A 16,667-nucleotide genomic window follows, 5' to 3' on the forward strand; every position below is an offset into this window, starting at 1 on the left:
TTCAATACAAAATAATATATATATATATATATATATATATATATATGCAGCTGGGATTACAGGCAAGCGCCACTGTGCCCAGCATAAGTCACTATATTTTTTTGAGACAAGGTCTCACTATGTTGTCCAGGTTGGTCTTGAACAAATAGACCTACATGGTCCTCATGCCTCTGCCTCCCAGAAGCTGGGATGACAGACGTGCACCACCATGCCCAGCTTTCGTAAGTTGTTCTTCTGCAGTTCTTCACTAAGTAGATGTAAGATTGATGTTTTGCATGCTCTAGTTTCCCTGAGGATTTTAAAGGACATTTCCAGCTCAAATGGTCTATGAATCTTTCTAGTCCTGATAACCTCATGACTCATGTGAGCCATAAATTAGCTTTAGGTACTTTAGGATGAAATTTAGATTGTAATCTAGAGTTAATCACATTCTCTTTTTTAACTCTAAAGCTGTTGACTGATATCTTCATTATCTCAGTATAAAAGACTTATTATTTCTCAATTCGTGTGCTGACTGAATGCCAAAGCACATTCAACAGAAATTTCTTCTATCTGTAAGGCTGAGAGGAGAAGATGAGGATGTTTACAGGGATATAGGAACTTTTCCAATGGAGGGGTACATAATTAGGAATGAAGAGTATAGATAGTAATCATCACCTGCCTCTCAGCCTGGACCAGTAACTTTCAAAACATTATTATGATCATCTCCAGGATGGAAAGTAGAGAGTTTCTGGCCTTCAGTGTCAAAGCATTTGGACATGTACTTATATCAATATATTTGCCAAAATAAAAGTGGACTCATAATCTGCAAAGATAGCTTGTATACTTCTAAGAAATTTTGCAAATGTGATTCAGGTGTTGCAAAATTATACTTACTAAATGTTTTAATGCTTATGAAAACAAAGGGTAAATTTCAAATGTTGTAAGTATTGGCAAATCTATGACTTGGCTGATTCTATCCTATAGTAGTTTCTCCAAAAATTGAGACTGTATTGAAAAAGAGAGAGAAAGACAAGTAACTCTACAGAAAGATGGACAAAATTTTTAACAGGCACTTCACAGAAGAGGAAACATACAAACAGTTGTCCATTAGAGATCAGGAGCACAGCAAAACACCATCATGTATTTAACAGATTTAAAAGTCTGAAAGTACCAGTGTGGGTAACCAGCATTGGTGATAGCATGGACATGATCATTTTGGAAAAACATTTTGATTTTTTGAAAAGCGTTAAAGATGCTCATACCTTACAGTTTAGCAATTTCTCAGACATACACTACACAGACATCTTCCACACAACAGAGATATATAAAAGAAATGATCCAAATGTATAAGACTGAAAAAAATGTGCAAGTACATTGACATATTCCTAAGGTAAAATGCAATATGCAGTAATAATAAACTACAGTTACATTAATGACATGGGTAAATTTATTGAATGTAATGTGGGGTAAAAAAAAGAAAGCCATAGAATGACACATTTGCCGTTATTTTATTTATATAAAATTAAAATTATGTGCAAAATTAAATAACATATTGCTTAGAGATTCATCTGAGGCAAAACTACAAATATGTGAAAGTAAATAATAATTCTCTTGATTCTATTCCGTTTCATATACTTGGTGGGTTGGTTTGTTTGCTTGATCTTTGTACTTTAAACATATGTGGTAAGTATTAATTGGACATGGTTAAGATTGACGATCTTCAGACTATACTACCCACATTAATATTGAAAGTATGTTTTTTAATTCCTTATTAATATTTATTGATATTGAACTTTTGTTGAAAACATAGGTCCTTCTCCTTGTCATAAATTCACTTTCTCTTTTCTGCATGATTCAGTCTGGGCATTCTTCAGGAGGAGAAGACACTTGGCAGCTATGATAAGAAGTGTGAGAGGGTCAAAGACAGACAGGCCTACAGCAGGCAGGACCAGCCTCCGTCAAGAGGAAGGAGGTGGCCATGCTGGGTGGGGCCAGACTTGGAAATCTTAGTACTGATAGGAAAAGCTCCCCATGCCACCATCATGTATGTACTTGGTCATTCATCATGACACCATGTACATCATGGTCTCAATTCTCAGGAGCACCTGGTGTGGCTGGGAGTCAGCCTGCCTACTCAGGTGTGCCTGTTTAAAACTAGGGAATTAGGGCCAGGTGTGGTGGTGCACACTTGTAATCCCAGCAATTCAGAAGGCTGAGGCAGGAGGATTACAAGTTTGAGGGCAGCCTCAGCAACTTAGTGAGATCTTAAGCAACTAAGTAAGACCCTATCTCAAAAAATAAAAAAGGCTGGGGGTGTGGCTCAGTGGTAAGCACCCCTGGGTTCAATCCTTGTTACCAAAAGAGGGGGGGGGGAGAGAGAGAACATGAATTGGGGATCAGAGGTGTTAAATAATTATTTATCAGAGGCCACACAGACATTGGGATGTGGCTTCAGGAAGAGAAGAAAGCAGTGGTGCTGGTGTGGTCTCTATTCCGTGCTCTGATGTACTCACTCTAACTCTCTCTGCTTTCCTTTCTCACTGCTGCCCCTTCTCCATCAAATGGAGCTGAAGAATATTTTTATTACTTGCTCTGTTTTTTGAAAGAAGATTTATGCTTTTCATACAGTTTAAATCGAGTAAAGCCGTTTCTGTTTATCAGAATGTAGCTGTAAAAATCCCTGACTTACATAAAGGCCCTTAGGTGAACTTTTGCCCAGTCCAGAGTCCTCAAAAGAAAAAAGTTTTGTATCAGCAAAACACAGCTTCCTCTGAGGAAGAGGGAAGGGTATTGGGCTGTGATCCCTGTCTGTCACCAGGTGGCAGCAAAGAGCCCTGGAGAAAGCCCTCAAGCCTGAGCACAGTACCCTGTTGTATAATAAGAGGCCCATTTATTTCAGTTGCCGGAAATTCTACATAATCTGATTAGTATTCAACCGGGTTTTAAACTTTAGCTTGGGAAGGTTTTTAGCTGTTGCTAAGGAGATGTTTTATCTAAAGGAATCAAAGGTCGTTTAGACATATGAAGGTTTTTTTTTTCTTCTTTAAAACAACTCTATCTCCTAGTTAAGACAATTGAAGAAAAATTATGTTAAATCCCAAAGATCTGTTTTAAAACACTCTTACAGTCTCATTTTGTAAATGCTACATTTCCTTTGAGAGGCCCTGCTAATTCCTTATTCACGATGTGAAAAATGCCCCTGAGTGGAGTTAATGTGAAGCCACAAGAAAAAGGCCTGAGGTGGCATTTTGGATGTGGAGAGGAGCTTGTGGGGCTCACAGGGATAGGTCCTCAGATTCTTGTATTGGTTCCTCAGATCATACCCTTTGTTATAATTAGTTGTCCAAAACAGGCAAAGTTTACATCGTGTTAATAATACACATAGATGCTTGATTATCTATACTTTTTGAATAGAGTGGTGGTTCTAAACCAGATGTAATTTCATCTCTTAGGGGACATTGGAATCTGGAAACTTTTTTTTTTTTTGTATTGTCAAACTGGAGAAAATCAATTTTAATTCAGTAGCTAGAGGCCAGAGATGCTGTTAAACATCCTACAATGCTAGATTACAACAGTCCCTAACTCCAACTTTCTATGCACACAGTGGAGAATAATGTTGTGTTAATAAGAAGAATGTTAAGAAATCCTGATATAGAAGGACACCAGAGAGATCAGATACCCAACCATGAGTACCAGAACCTTAATCACAGCTATTATTTAAAGGTTTCCATATGCCAAACACTGGGCTTCATTGGTACTAACTCACTTAGTGCCCACACAAACCCATCTTCTTTTTCCTGCTTCTACAAATGAAATTGAAGCTGATAGGGGTTAGAAAACATGCCCAGGATTATTCTGCTTGTAACTGGCCTAGTTGAGATTCAGACTCAGACAGCTGAGGATTTAGAATCCTAGTGTTTAACATGGCACCAATTGCCTTTCACATATAAATCAATAAATGATCCTATCTCATAGCAATAAGCAAGTACTGACCTTAAAACAAGAAGTCTCCCACTAGGGAGAGATAGTCTGCTTCTGTTCTAAGCTAGTTCTTTTGTAGCGAATGCATACATCTGGGCTTCTCAGTGTTGGTCACTGATATGAGGATGGAGAGTATGTATTCCTGTACAGAGGCTCTTTAATGAATGAATGAGTGATGGGGCAGATGAGGAATGTTGGCTGGCTCACCTCTAGATAGCATGTCTTCCTCTTCTACCCCCCTGCATGAACATGAGTCCCCCAAACTACTCAAACATTCACATTTGCAAACCTTGATTGATGGCCCAGCCAAGACAAGGGTACATAGTGACATCACCTCCAGAATGAGACTTTGCATATTTGTCCTCTAGTCATGTGAGTTGGGACCAACCAGTCAGATGTATCTGATGCCTGCCCTAGACCTCCCTAAGCCCAGAAGATGAGGGGAGAAAGAAGAATCAATAAAAATTTTTCAAAATGAAGGAATTAATAAAAAAAAATTAAAAGTTCAATGGAACGCATCACCAATAGTCTAGACCACTTGGAAGACAGAGTTTCAGGCAATGAAGAAAAAATATATAACCTTGAAAATAAATATCATGGAGAAAAATGTTAAGAGACCACAAACAGAATTTTCAAGAAATATGGGATGTGGGAAGCCACCCCTGAGCTATTTGAGCGTCTTCACTTGGCCTTGAGCCAAGGAGATTTAGGTTTGGCACTGCAATCTGTTTTGTGGCTTCTCCTACTCTATGCATTACACAATGCACTGTCTTTGCTTGTCTAGGGATTTGGGCGTAACCTGTTGGAAACTGGACAGCCCACCTCCTACTTTATTTGGGGAAGAACATTCTATGGAAAACCTTTGAAGTTTTTTCCATATAATAAAGCAAACACGGGCTCTAGTTCTCTCTCTTTCCAGTGTGGAAGCTCAACCCCTAAGGTGGAAGAGCTGTCCCGCCCTTGCTTTCTAAAATTACTTTCCTTGTGTGGTTTTTTTCACTATTTTCTTTTTTTAACTTTATTTTACAGCCAGCCCGATTCACACAGAGGGACCCCAAATTCCACCAGCTGTGTGGAACGTGGGTGGGAATGGGATAACATTAAAAGGCCAAATCTAATATTCGTGGGGGTAGATGAAGGCTCTGAAGTACAAACCAATGCAATGCACAATCTTTTCAATGACATAATAACAGAAAATTTCCAAATGTTAAGACAGAAATGAAAAGTCAAAGAAAAATGCAAATTACTAAAGCCTGTTGTGAAAATATTACCACAAACACTATTGAAATATGATAATAGGAAGTTATTTCGAAAACCTATACTCCAATAAGCTAGGAAATCTTTAAGACATCAATAAATTCCTAAAGACATATGACCTGAAATTGAACTGGATGATATAGAAAATTTAAACAAGTCAATTTTAAGTAATGAGATTGAAGAAGTCACCAAAAGCCTACCACAAAGAAAAGCCCAGGGCCAGATGGATTCTCAGCTGAGTTCTATCAAACCTTTAAAGAAGGACTAATATCAATTCTCCTCAAATTATTCCACAAAAAGGGGGAACCCTTCCCAACTCATTCTATAAAGCTAGTATCACCCTGATACCAAAACTAGATAAAGACACTTCAAGGAAAGAAAACTTCAGACTAATATCTCTGATGAATATACATGCAAAAATTCTCAATAAAATACTGGCAAATCACATACAAAAACACATTAAAAAGATAGTGCACCATGATCAAGTGGGGTTCATTCTAGAGATACAAGTTTGGTTCAACACATGGAAATCAATAAATGTAATTCATCACACCAATAGACTAAAGGATAAGAATCACATGATTATCTCAATAGATGCAGAAAAGGCATTTGACAAAATAAAATATCTTTCTTGCTTAAAACACTAGAAAAAATAGAGATAAAAGGATCATACCTCAACATTGTAAAAGCTATATGCGACAAGCCCAAGCCCATCATTATAAATGGGGAGAAACTGAAAGTATTTCCTCTAAAAACAGGAACTAGACAGGGATATCCACTTTCACCACTTATATTAATGTAGTCCTTGAATCTCTAGACAGAGCAATTAGGCAAAATAATGAAATAAAAGGGATACAAATAAGAAAAGAAGAGTTAAAACTAGCTCTTTGCCAAGTGCATGAGTCTATTCAGAAAACTCAAAAAAAAAAAAAAAAGAAAAGAAAAGAAAAAGAAAAAAAGAAAGAAAGAAAGAAACTCCACCAGAAAACTTCTAGAACTCACCAATGAATTCAGCAATGTAGCAGGATACAAAATTAATACTTATAAATTAATTGTGTTTCTCTACTCTAATGACAAATTCATTGAAAGAGAAATTAGGAAAACCATCCCATTCACAATAGTGTCAAAAAATAAAATACATGGGAATCAATGTAACAAAACAAGTGAAAGACTTCTACAATGAAAATTACAAAAAATTAAAGAAAGAAATTGAGGAAAACCTTAGAAGATGGAGAGACCCTCCACATTCTTGGACAGTGAGAATTAATATCATCAAAATGGCCATACTACCCAAAGCACTAAACAGATTCAATGCAATTCCCATCAAAATTCCAATGATGTTCTTCATGGAAATAGGAAAAGCAGTCATGAAATTCATTTGGAAAACCAAGAGGCCCAGAATAGCCAAAGCAATCCTTATTGAGAAAAGTGAAGCAGGAGGCATCATAATACCAGACCTAAAATTATACTCTAGAGCTATAGTAACAAAAACAGCATGGTATTGGCACCAAAACAGACATGAAGACCAATGGAACAGAATAGCAGACACAGGAACAAACCCACATAAATACAGTTACCTAATATTAGGCAAAGGTACCAATTATATAAGCAATAACATACATTGGAGAAAAGATAGCCTCTTCAACAAATGGTGCTAAGAAAACTGGAAATCCATGTGTAGTAGACTGAAATTTAGCCTCTATCTCTAACCCTGCACAAAAGTCAGCTCCAAGTGGATCAAGGACCTAGGAATTAAACCAGAAACCCTGCATATACTAGAAGAAAAGTTAGGCCCAACACTATAACATAACAGCATAGGAACTGAATTCCTTAATACGACCCCTAAAGTGCAAGAAGAAAAATCAATAATTAATAAAGGAGATGGCAATAAACTAAAAAGCTTCTTCACAGTAAAGGAAACAATCAATATCATAAATAGAGAGCCTACAGAATGGGAGAAAATAATTGCCACCTGCACCTTAGATAAAGCATTAATTTCCAGGATATATAAAGAACTCAAAAAATCTAACACCAAAACAAAAATAGCAATAACAACAACACAACCAAATAAATAAATGGGCAAAGGAACTGAACAGACATATTACAGAATAAGAAATATGAATGGTCAACAACTATATTTAAAAAGTTCAACATCTCTAGCAATTAGAGAAATTCAAATTAAAAAAACTACATTGAAATTCCATCTCACTCTAGTCAGAATGGCAATTATCAAGAATACAAGTACCAATAAATGTTGGCAAGAATGGGGGGGGGAAGGCTACATCCATACATTGCTGTGGGGCTGCAAATTGGGGCAATCACTCAGCGTGATTACTGAATCATACTGAATCAGTATGGAGAGTCCTCAAAAAACTAAGAATAGAACTACCACTTGACCCAGCTATCCCACTCCTTAGTATATACTCAAATGACTTAAAATCAGCATAATACAGTAATGCAGCCACATCAATGTTTGTAGCAGCTCAATTCACAGTAGCTAAGCTAAGGAACCAATCTAAGGGCTCTTCAATAGATGAATAGATAAAGAAAATGTGGTATGTATATGCAATGGAGTATTACTCAGCCAGAAAGAAGAATGATTTTATGATATTTGCCAGTAAATGAATGAATCTGGAAACTATTATGCTAAGTGAAGTAAGCCGATTCCAAAAAACCTAAAGTCGAATGTTTTCTCTGATAGATTGAAGCTTGCCCACAGTAAAGTGGGGTAGTGAGGGGAAGAATAGAAGTTCACTAGATTAGACAATGGAGAATGGAGGGAAGAGATGGGGGATAAGTGAAGGAAAGACAATGGAATGAATTTGACATAATTTTCCTAAGTACATATGAAAACAACACAGTGAAACCCCTCACCATGTACATCCATAAGAATGGGACTCTTTTAATTAAAAAAAAAAAAAAGTTGGTTCTTCTTAGTTATACATGACAGCAGAATCCATTTTTATATCATTATACAAGCATGGAATATATTTTATTGTAATTAGGACCCCCATCTCGTGGATGTACATGATGGTGAGATTCACTATGGTGTATTCATAAATGTACAAAAGAAAGTTATGTCAGATTCATTCCACGGTCTTTCCATTTCCTATCCTTCCCTCCTGCTTCCCTCCTGCTACAGGCCCCTCAATGACATTCTTCCATTTCCTCTTCCTTCCTCCAGAGGTATCTAGAGCTAAAGCAATTCTAGGTCACCTCTAACAGCTGTCAGTACTTAAATTCAAACTGAATAGTCACACACCCATAACTGGCAAACACGGAACTGGCCTAAGGATCATTCAGAATACTCTCTCTTTTTAAAAAAATCAGTATATGGAGACCCAAGGAGGGAAAGGGGCCTGTTCAGCTCTGTAGTGGTAGAGTCAGAGCTCAGACCTGGTCTCTGGATTCCCTGTCCTTCCGTCGTGCTTGCACTATTGGTGACTTCCGAGGAATCTCAGGAGTCTTGTGGGAAAGGGACAGGTGGTGGCAGTAAGTGAGCTCCTGTGTCTGGGGAATGTGCCTTGGAGATGGAGTCCTAGCTCCAGCTGACATAGTTCATCACAGAGAACGTGGCTTAGCAGATGTATGTTACAAAAGGCAAGAGGGGAAAATCAGGCAGAAACAAAGCAGAATCTCGAGTCCAGGTCTGGTGCACTACTTGCTGCCCTACCAGGTCTTACACAAAATACACTTGTTATAACTGTGTAAACCTATGTTTAAAAGCATTTTACAAACATGATATTCAAATAAATGTGGTTTTGTGCATTTATATATAAAACTGTTATTTCATAACTGATGCCTGAAAATACATCATTATAAATGTATAAGCTAAGTAATCTCTCTCTCAATCTCCCCTCTATTGATAGTCCCAAATTACTCTTACCTTGGTAGTACCAGAATCGGCAGAAGAATCAGCCCCATAAATTTGAAAGACTTCTTCAATTGGGATACTGTTCTGTTAAATAAAAACAGCAATATCAAGGTGTTGTCATATCTTGGCTTTTATTTTATTACAAAACAAAGCTATCAGAGCTTGTTTGTCTAGTACTATATGTGGTGTTACAGGCACTAAATAACTAACTTTCAAGTAAATGAATAAGTCAGTCTTCCTGATACCAATTAGTTATGTCCCTCATTCTTATTTTTTGTTTGTTTTTTAAATAAATGTTCTTGTAGTACAGTATAGAAGTCAAAATCTTTTTTATGATGTCATTAAAAAGGAAACATTTGCTATTAGTAGATGCTAAACATTTATAAACATTGGTCAAAAAATAACATATATGCACAATAACATATAAATGCACGTAGTGGATATAAGATACTAATACATGCAGTGCTCTTTTCTTCACCATTAAGATTCCAGCATAAGATGATAAAATCATTGCTTCTCTTTCTCTGTGGTTTGGATATCTGGGTCGATCATGAAGAGGCATTTTCCTAAGGGGGAATATAAATAAATAAGAGCTGAAGATTTATTTGTATTCCTCATGACACTTGCTAAGTCTGTGATAATAATCCATAAGTAATTTGCATTGGCTGTGTGCTACCCACTTATTGATAAAAAAATCAATGTGATTAATCCTCCATCAGTAATACCACTTTGAATTTTTAATCTTCCAATGTTGATGATGAATTTGTCCTCTTTATTCATGTCTTCATAGTTATCAAACACTGGCAGACTGGCCACTGTGGCAGATGTTGCTGGCTTCAGTATCTTTTTTCCTGATTGTGGTAATTTGCTTGTGGTGAACTGCCTAACCCCACTGCAAGCTTATGTGCCTCTAGGAAGACCAACCACTCCCCTAGAATCCAAGAATGGAAGGAGCACTGTGGACTAAGCTAGTCAGTATATCCCCTGCCCTGTCCACCCAGAGCAAATGGGGCAAAAGGTAGGTCTCAGGGACATCAACTGAGTTTTGTATGAAACCATGCCAAGCACAGACTTGTCTACAGATCTCTGATAGATGCAACTTGTTTATTCCCTCTTAAGTTTGTTAAAACTGAATTTTCTGATTATTACAACCAAATCGAGCTGCTACATTCCATCCAGGACCAGATGTATAGTCCAAGGCCTAGGGACAGAAAAAAATAACTGGTTTCTGGAATAGACTACTTCATCCTGACCTTGTTAGTTCCCTCTCGTATCAACTAAGTGCCTGTCTGACACTACATGTGGAAGAAAATGCTAATAATCCTGGAAAGGAAATTATTTCATGATTCAAGCAGCTTGGCTCAGGTACCTATCTGCTTAAACTCTCCAGAGATTGGGTTTGACAGTCCTTAGGAAAAGATTGCAGTTTCCACCCACCAAATTGATCATTTTGAAAATCACAGCTTGTACACAAAAAAGCATGGGTCATGTTTCTCAGGTGGGATGGTTATGCAAGAACTTTTTTTTTAATCCGATAGAAACCAATTGGTAGAAATGCAAAATATGTAAACACATCTCTGACTTTATTAAGTTGACAAAGATGTTTTTTTTTTTCAGGTTTCTAGTTGAAGGGGGATAGTTACCCTGGAGTATATTCAAATCAGAGTGCCTATGAGTGAAAGATGCCAGATTGAGCTGGAACTTCCTGCACCATTAATCCAAGTCAGATGTTAAACAACAACAACAACAACAACAAATGTACTACAACTTACACTTCTTCCCACTTCAGCCAAGTTAAATCTTCGGAGTGATCCAACCATTGCAAAGCAACGCTGATGGCCAAGTCATAGTGTGCCTGGAAGAGGGAGCACAGACAGCAAAGGAGAAGCCTGAGACACTGACCACGGGACTCCCTGGGCCCAGTGATGATGGCACTGCTAAGCCTGCTCTATTTTTTCATGTCCAAAAGGATTATTAGCTAAGCCTCATAACCCGATGCTCAGCCAGAAATACTTCAGGATCTTCTGACATTAAATTTATCTTCCACTAGAGCAATAATTTGATTCGTGTGGTTCCAAAAAGAAAGACTAGATTAGTGGAAAGAATATCAACCCAGGAATGAGGGAATCTGAGTTCAAATCTGGGTATTGCCAACAACTCATAGTCTATCCTTGGAGTGAGTGATTGATGCTCTCTGGGCCTCAATTTCCTTAAGTTTTAAAATAGAAAAAGGGAAGAGCAGGGGAAGAGGGCCAAAGAGAACTTCTGATTCTGGGTGACATCAGAAATGTGCTTCTAGGGTATAGGGGAAGTGCTATGGGAACTTGGAGGCAGGGACTCTTGTGTCTACCTGGGCAGGTGGTGCAGGTAGATGGTTTCAGGGAGGGAGCTTTCTCAAAACTAGAGCTTGAAGGATGAGGACAGTTTCCCAGAGGGACATCCCAGTGGAGGGACCAAGGTGAGCAAAGGATTGGAGGTGGACCTGATCAAGTGACATGCAGAGTCACACATAGTGCTTAAAGCTGAGGGACAATTTGAATGCTCATTTATATTCTAACAATGACTTTTCCCTGGTAATTTCTAAGAGTTTTTTGTTTAGAGAGTATACCATTTATCTCTCCTCCTCATCCCCAAAGAAAAGGGAAAGTTGATTTTGATTTTGTTTATTTTAGATGGGCTCTAAGGTTCTAACATTCTCCAAACAATAGAATTATTTCTTCCAGGCACTGAACCAAACTGAAATGTGAATCTAAATAAATAAAGAGGGAAAATTGGATAGTGCTCAGTTTTGCAACCTAACCCAGGGTGGGAAACCTGGATCAGCAGCATTGGATTGCTTATATGCTCATTAGAGATGTAAATTCTCAGACTGGCCCAGGCGTCCCAAATCAAAACAGCATGGCAACAATAAAACCTCATTAAAGTTTGAGAAGCACAGTTCTAATCTATGTAATTTCTCTGTTCAATATGTGTCCAGAGAGAATCAGACTAAACTCTGCTCCAAGGAGTATTTGAAAAGTCAGTGAACATTGCTTTAATCAGAGCTGGAGGAAGAGGGGCAGGGAAAATAGAGATTCTTTCTTCCTTCTTAGTGCAAAGGTAGCAAGTGGGCAGAGGAAAAGCTGGGGGAATATGAATTTCTCTTGGATTAGAACTTTCTACTAATTTCTCTTGGATTAAATTTTTTCTAATTTGGATTAAATCTTTCTAATTTCTGTGTCATGAACTTTGAGAACCTAACCTGGATCTGGGTTTCAATTTGAATAACACAAGGGATTTTACGATTATGCACTGCTTTGGTTTGTTTCCCCCACCCCCTTATCATGCAGATGATGAGGAAATGAGAACTACTTGGTAGCTAATTTTGTCAAGAACTTCTTAATATCTTGAATGCAACATTTTACCTTGCACTCACTTGCTTTTTCATCTTTTCTCCCCTAATAGGACTTTTATTTTCTCATCCTGTTTTTGCTTTCAGTTTAGTGGGTCAAAATGATCATACGGACAATGTCAGGATGAGGAAAGATGAGGAAGAGGACGTGCGTGTGTGTGTGTACACATGTGTGTGCGTGTGCGCGCGTGCATGCGTGCGCCCCATTCACTCCATAACCTCAATCCTGGTTCTGCCCTCTTAATACACATAGAACACAAATGTGAGCCACGTCAGCATGCCTTTCTTTACCATATCATCTAGAAAGGTGGGTTGCCTTCTTCCTTTTGGATCAAATTCATTTTCCCGAAGTCTGATGCCAATATAATCTCCCCTTAAAAGCAAGAGAGCAGCATTGAACCATTGTAGGTGACACAGGATTCAGTCTGCCGACAGAGGCTTTCTTCCCAAACCTTCCCTCCCAGACTGAGATACAGCAGAAGTGGCCGATGACCTGGTAGCTGCCTTAATATTCATTTTCAATTTACACAGCAGTCTTGCCATGCTGCAGGTTTAAAAGGCCTAACCATAATTAACTTCAATCACATTTATCTGAAATTAAATTCATGGGAACAGGATTTACAAGAAAGCATAAGCATACCAAATACCCACACACAGAAAAAGTTTCTTGCAAAAGTAGAGTTGAGACCCACTATTTCACGTGAAGATTCCTTTTCAGTTCACGCTAAATTCAGGCAGAACATCCAAAGCTAGTAAATTCCAGATATATAAAATGCTATAAGAATGTATTCTTTTATGCTAATCTTTCTGCATTGAAATTCAAATACCCTTAGAAGGAATTATGCATGAAAACTTTTTAGTAATTCCATGTTAGTGTATTCTTGTTAGATTCTTTTCTAACCATAACTTTTAATAAAAGGAGGGTAGACTAAGCACCATGGGAAAAGAAAAGAAATGGGTTCTATTGTGGGAAAGTCGGAGAGAGGAACTGGATTCAGGAAAAGGACTCTGGTGGCTTCAAGATTGATATCCAGAGACCTTACTTTTTTATATAAGGTCAGTTCTGGTTGTCTATTTACCATACTAGGATATTTGGACTAGTTACTGTGTGGAGGGTAAGTTTGTTTTTGGCTTTTAAAGCTTTCTTCTGAGTCCTTAACTTTTCTAGATTGATAATATTCTTGAATTTTTGCCAAGTTACCTTCCAAGAAGCCTAAATCTATTCTTTGAATCTAAAATTATATTTATGTCAATTTTGAAATTCCATTATTTGGATGACATATGTAGAGGAGTCAGCATCCTTTTTTTAAATTTTTTTTTAGTTGTAGATGAACTTTTATTTTATGTATTTATATGTGGTTCTGAGGATTGAACCCAGGGCTTCATACATGCTAGGCAAGCGCTACACCACTGAATCACTACCCCAGCCCTGAGAGTCAGCATTCTTGATTGTGTCTTGTTTATTATTGTATTAGCCTCCAAACACATAAAAGTAAATGTATGCAAATTCACATATGGCATATTCCAGCATTTCTGAAGGACGTAGTAAAAGACAGTTAACTTTGTAGGCAGAGAAAGGACATTTGATGGGGTCTGAGATAACATCTGATGAAAAGGGATTTTTATTGTTGTGCCTATAATACATATGAAATAGAATGTAATCTTTTCCTAGCTTCTTACATGGTCTGTGATTTTCCACCAACATTTGTTAAGTACCAAGTCAAAGAAAATCTACAGAAGAGGAAAAAAAATTTCATGCTGACTTGATGTTTTCGGTCCCCCCTCCCCCCCTTTTTTAAAAAATCAGTCGTCAAGAAAAAGGAAATGAATTATTTGGTCGATAAGGCTGACAATAAATGCTGCAGAGGCTGCAGTTTAAATGCTGGATCCTTGGATACATTTTCCAGGAATCTCTGCTATATCTTTTACCAGCAGGGCCAGCCCCTTTCGATGGTGCATACCGTGCCCTGCTCTGCTCCCAGGCTGTAGAATGGGGACACCTCCAATCTGCATGCTGCCAGCAGAAACATCCTCCTGAGAGATTTAGCATCCCGATTTGCACTACATTTGAGATCTCTCTGGCAGGAGACAGGCCAGATCATCTTCTGGCTTTCTCCTGTAGTGCAGGAATAGTCTTCCTTAGCTTTTTACCCGCCTGCCAACATCCAACCTTCTATGACAGCCCACCAAATGCCAAGTGTCATAAAAGTTATTCTCAGTCATACTTACAGGAGCTTTTTCATTTCCTTTTTTACAAGCCTTCTTTCCATGATTAAAGGCTTATCCAGCTGAGCGAGTACCTGCAGCTTACACTGCACCTGATGTCTTTTGGGAAGATCCGCCTCTTGGAGCCTAGAAACTACAGCAGCAAATCAGAGAGAATTTGAATTAGGGATGCTGTCTCTCCAAATACCAGTCATGGAGTCCTAGATTCTGGAATGGATTGAGAATGTGCCTCTTGTCCAGCAGGCTGGGTCAGAAAGCTGTCTGAAGGCAAGTGCACCGTACGTCGTATTTATCTGACAACATGCATTCCTTCCAAGTTTTTCTTACACTTATCATGTACTTATCCTTACAATAAGCCAGCAAGTAATTGGCTATTTTGCCAGAATCACACAAACCTTGATGGCTTATGATCTGAATCTGTTGGAGGTTTTCTGTGTGTGTCAACATGACTTCAGGATGCTCACCCTAGCAGGATGGCTCCTAATGGAGTTTTCTTGAAACCTGTCCATAACCTATGGCCAGGAGGTCCTTGAAAGACCACGTGATTGTGGCATTTTCAATTTCCAGCCTGACTGAACCAGAAATGAAAGATTAGGAGATTGGGTCAAAAGCGATGTAAAGTCATTGAAATGAGTTTATACAAACTCATCACTATTGAATGGGTATACCAAGGGAGAATTATAAATGGGAATCAAGTTTATCACTAAAGTTGAATCCAAAATCTTTAAAATGATTTGAAGTACATTGTGGTGGTTCATTTTATGTGTCAACCTGTTTGGGCTACTCTGCCCAAATATTTGATCACACATTATTCTAGATGTTTCAGTGAAAGTGGTTATTTTTTGGGGGTAGGGTGAGATTGACATTTAAATAGGTGGGCTTTGAGAAAAGCATTATCCTTCATAATGGGAGTGGACCTCATCTCAATCATTAAGTGAAGGACTTGAAAGTCTAAAAGAATAAGACTGACACCCCACCCACCTCAGCAGGAAGGAATTCTGCTAGCAGGAGGTCTTTGCATTCTAACTGCAGCTCTTCCCAAGTCTCCAGCAGGCTCATCTCCCCCATCAGATTGTGAATGTGAACTGACCAAGCCTCCACCATCTGGTGAGTCAATCCCTGCATGCTGCCAGCAGCAAATATATATATATATTTATGTGTGTGTGTGTGTGTGTGTGTTCATAGGATATTATTTGTCCTATCTCAATTCCTTCACAGGAAGTGGGCTTAATTAACTTTAAAGCTTAAAAAGTAAAAGATTTAGCATTTGAATTTCAGACTTATAAATTATAAAATTTGCATCTCTGAGTTGCTGTTAGAACCCCTCCCTCTATTCAAGGTGGCATAATATAAAAAGGCTTAAGTATTAAAAATATGAGCATCTCCCACTCCCAAACCACTAGGCTGGAGGTCAGGAGAAACTGTGAGGCCACCAACTAGCTGTGTCACCATGAACAGATGAATTTGCCTCTCTGTTTTTTCATATTTCTTCCTCTGCAAACATTGAATGATGGGAAGTTTCCTTCTAACTATAGAATATAGTAACTTACATGCATTTAGCAGCCAAGCCTAGTTGAGAGAGGGACATTTGTAAAGATTATTCAGTTAGATTTGGATTTTGCCCATCACCCCTCTTTTTTGTCTGTGGAACTTCAAAGAAAACAAGGCCAAGGGCTGCAAACACACACAAAAGAGGTACTGGAAAGATGTCAGCTGCCTCAGGCTTTCGTTCTTTCATAGGCACAAAACCCCCAGAAGTCACAGCCCCCATATTCTGTAGGGCTACCGGTGCTGAGGAATGTATGTACATGCCAGCCCTCCCTCCGCTGTGCAGCTGTGATACGCCTCTCCTGCTGGGTTCTATCAGGTGCCTGGATCTTAACAAAGTCCCCTTCAAGAATCTCTCACCCACTGGAGCGGACTGCAATGCTTTTGTTCTTTCTCTGCTTTGGAGGC

The 16,667-nt window shown here is 38.4% G+C and overlaps 1 protein-coding gene across 2 annotated transcripts in view; it reads right to left on the reverse strand.

Moving 5' to 3' along the window:
• The window catches only part of CUNH2orf80 (chromosome unknown C2orf80 homolog), a 63,456-nt gene that overhangs the window by 13,893 nt on the left and 32,896 nt on the right, over positions 1–16,667 (reverse strand). Inside the window, exons 2-6 of one of the 2 annotated variants that reach the window (XM_048808418.1) lie at positions 14,715–14,844; positions 12,777–12,858; positions 10,867–10,949; positions 9,573–9,660; positions 9,107–9,178 (exon numbers count right to left, since the gene is read on the reverse strand). In XM_048808418.1, coding sequence (XP_048664375.1) covers positions 9,107–9,178; positions 9,573–9,660; positions 10,867–10,949; positions 12,777–12,858; positions 14,715–14,755 — 366 coding nt within the window. In that variant the 5' untranslated portion in view covers positions 14,756–14,844. The remainder of the gene's footprint in view (positions 1–9,106; positions 9,179–9,572; positions 9,661–10,866; positions 10,950–12,776; positions 12,859–14,714; positions 14,845–16,667) is intronic. The other variant, XM_048808419.1, reaches the window with a different exon arrangement.

The sequence above is a fragment of the Marmota marmota genome, unplaced genomic scaffold (genome assembly GCF_001458135.2).
Source record: "Marmota marmota marmota unplaced genomic scaffold, marMar, whole genome shotgun sequence".
In the NCBI taxonomy this organism is placed as follows: domain Eukaryota; kingdom Metazoa; phylum Chordata; class Mammalia; order Rodentia; family Sciuridae; genus Marmota; species Marmota marmota.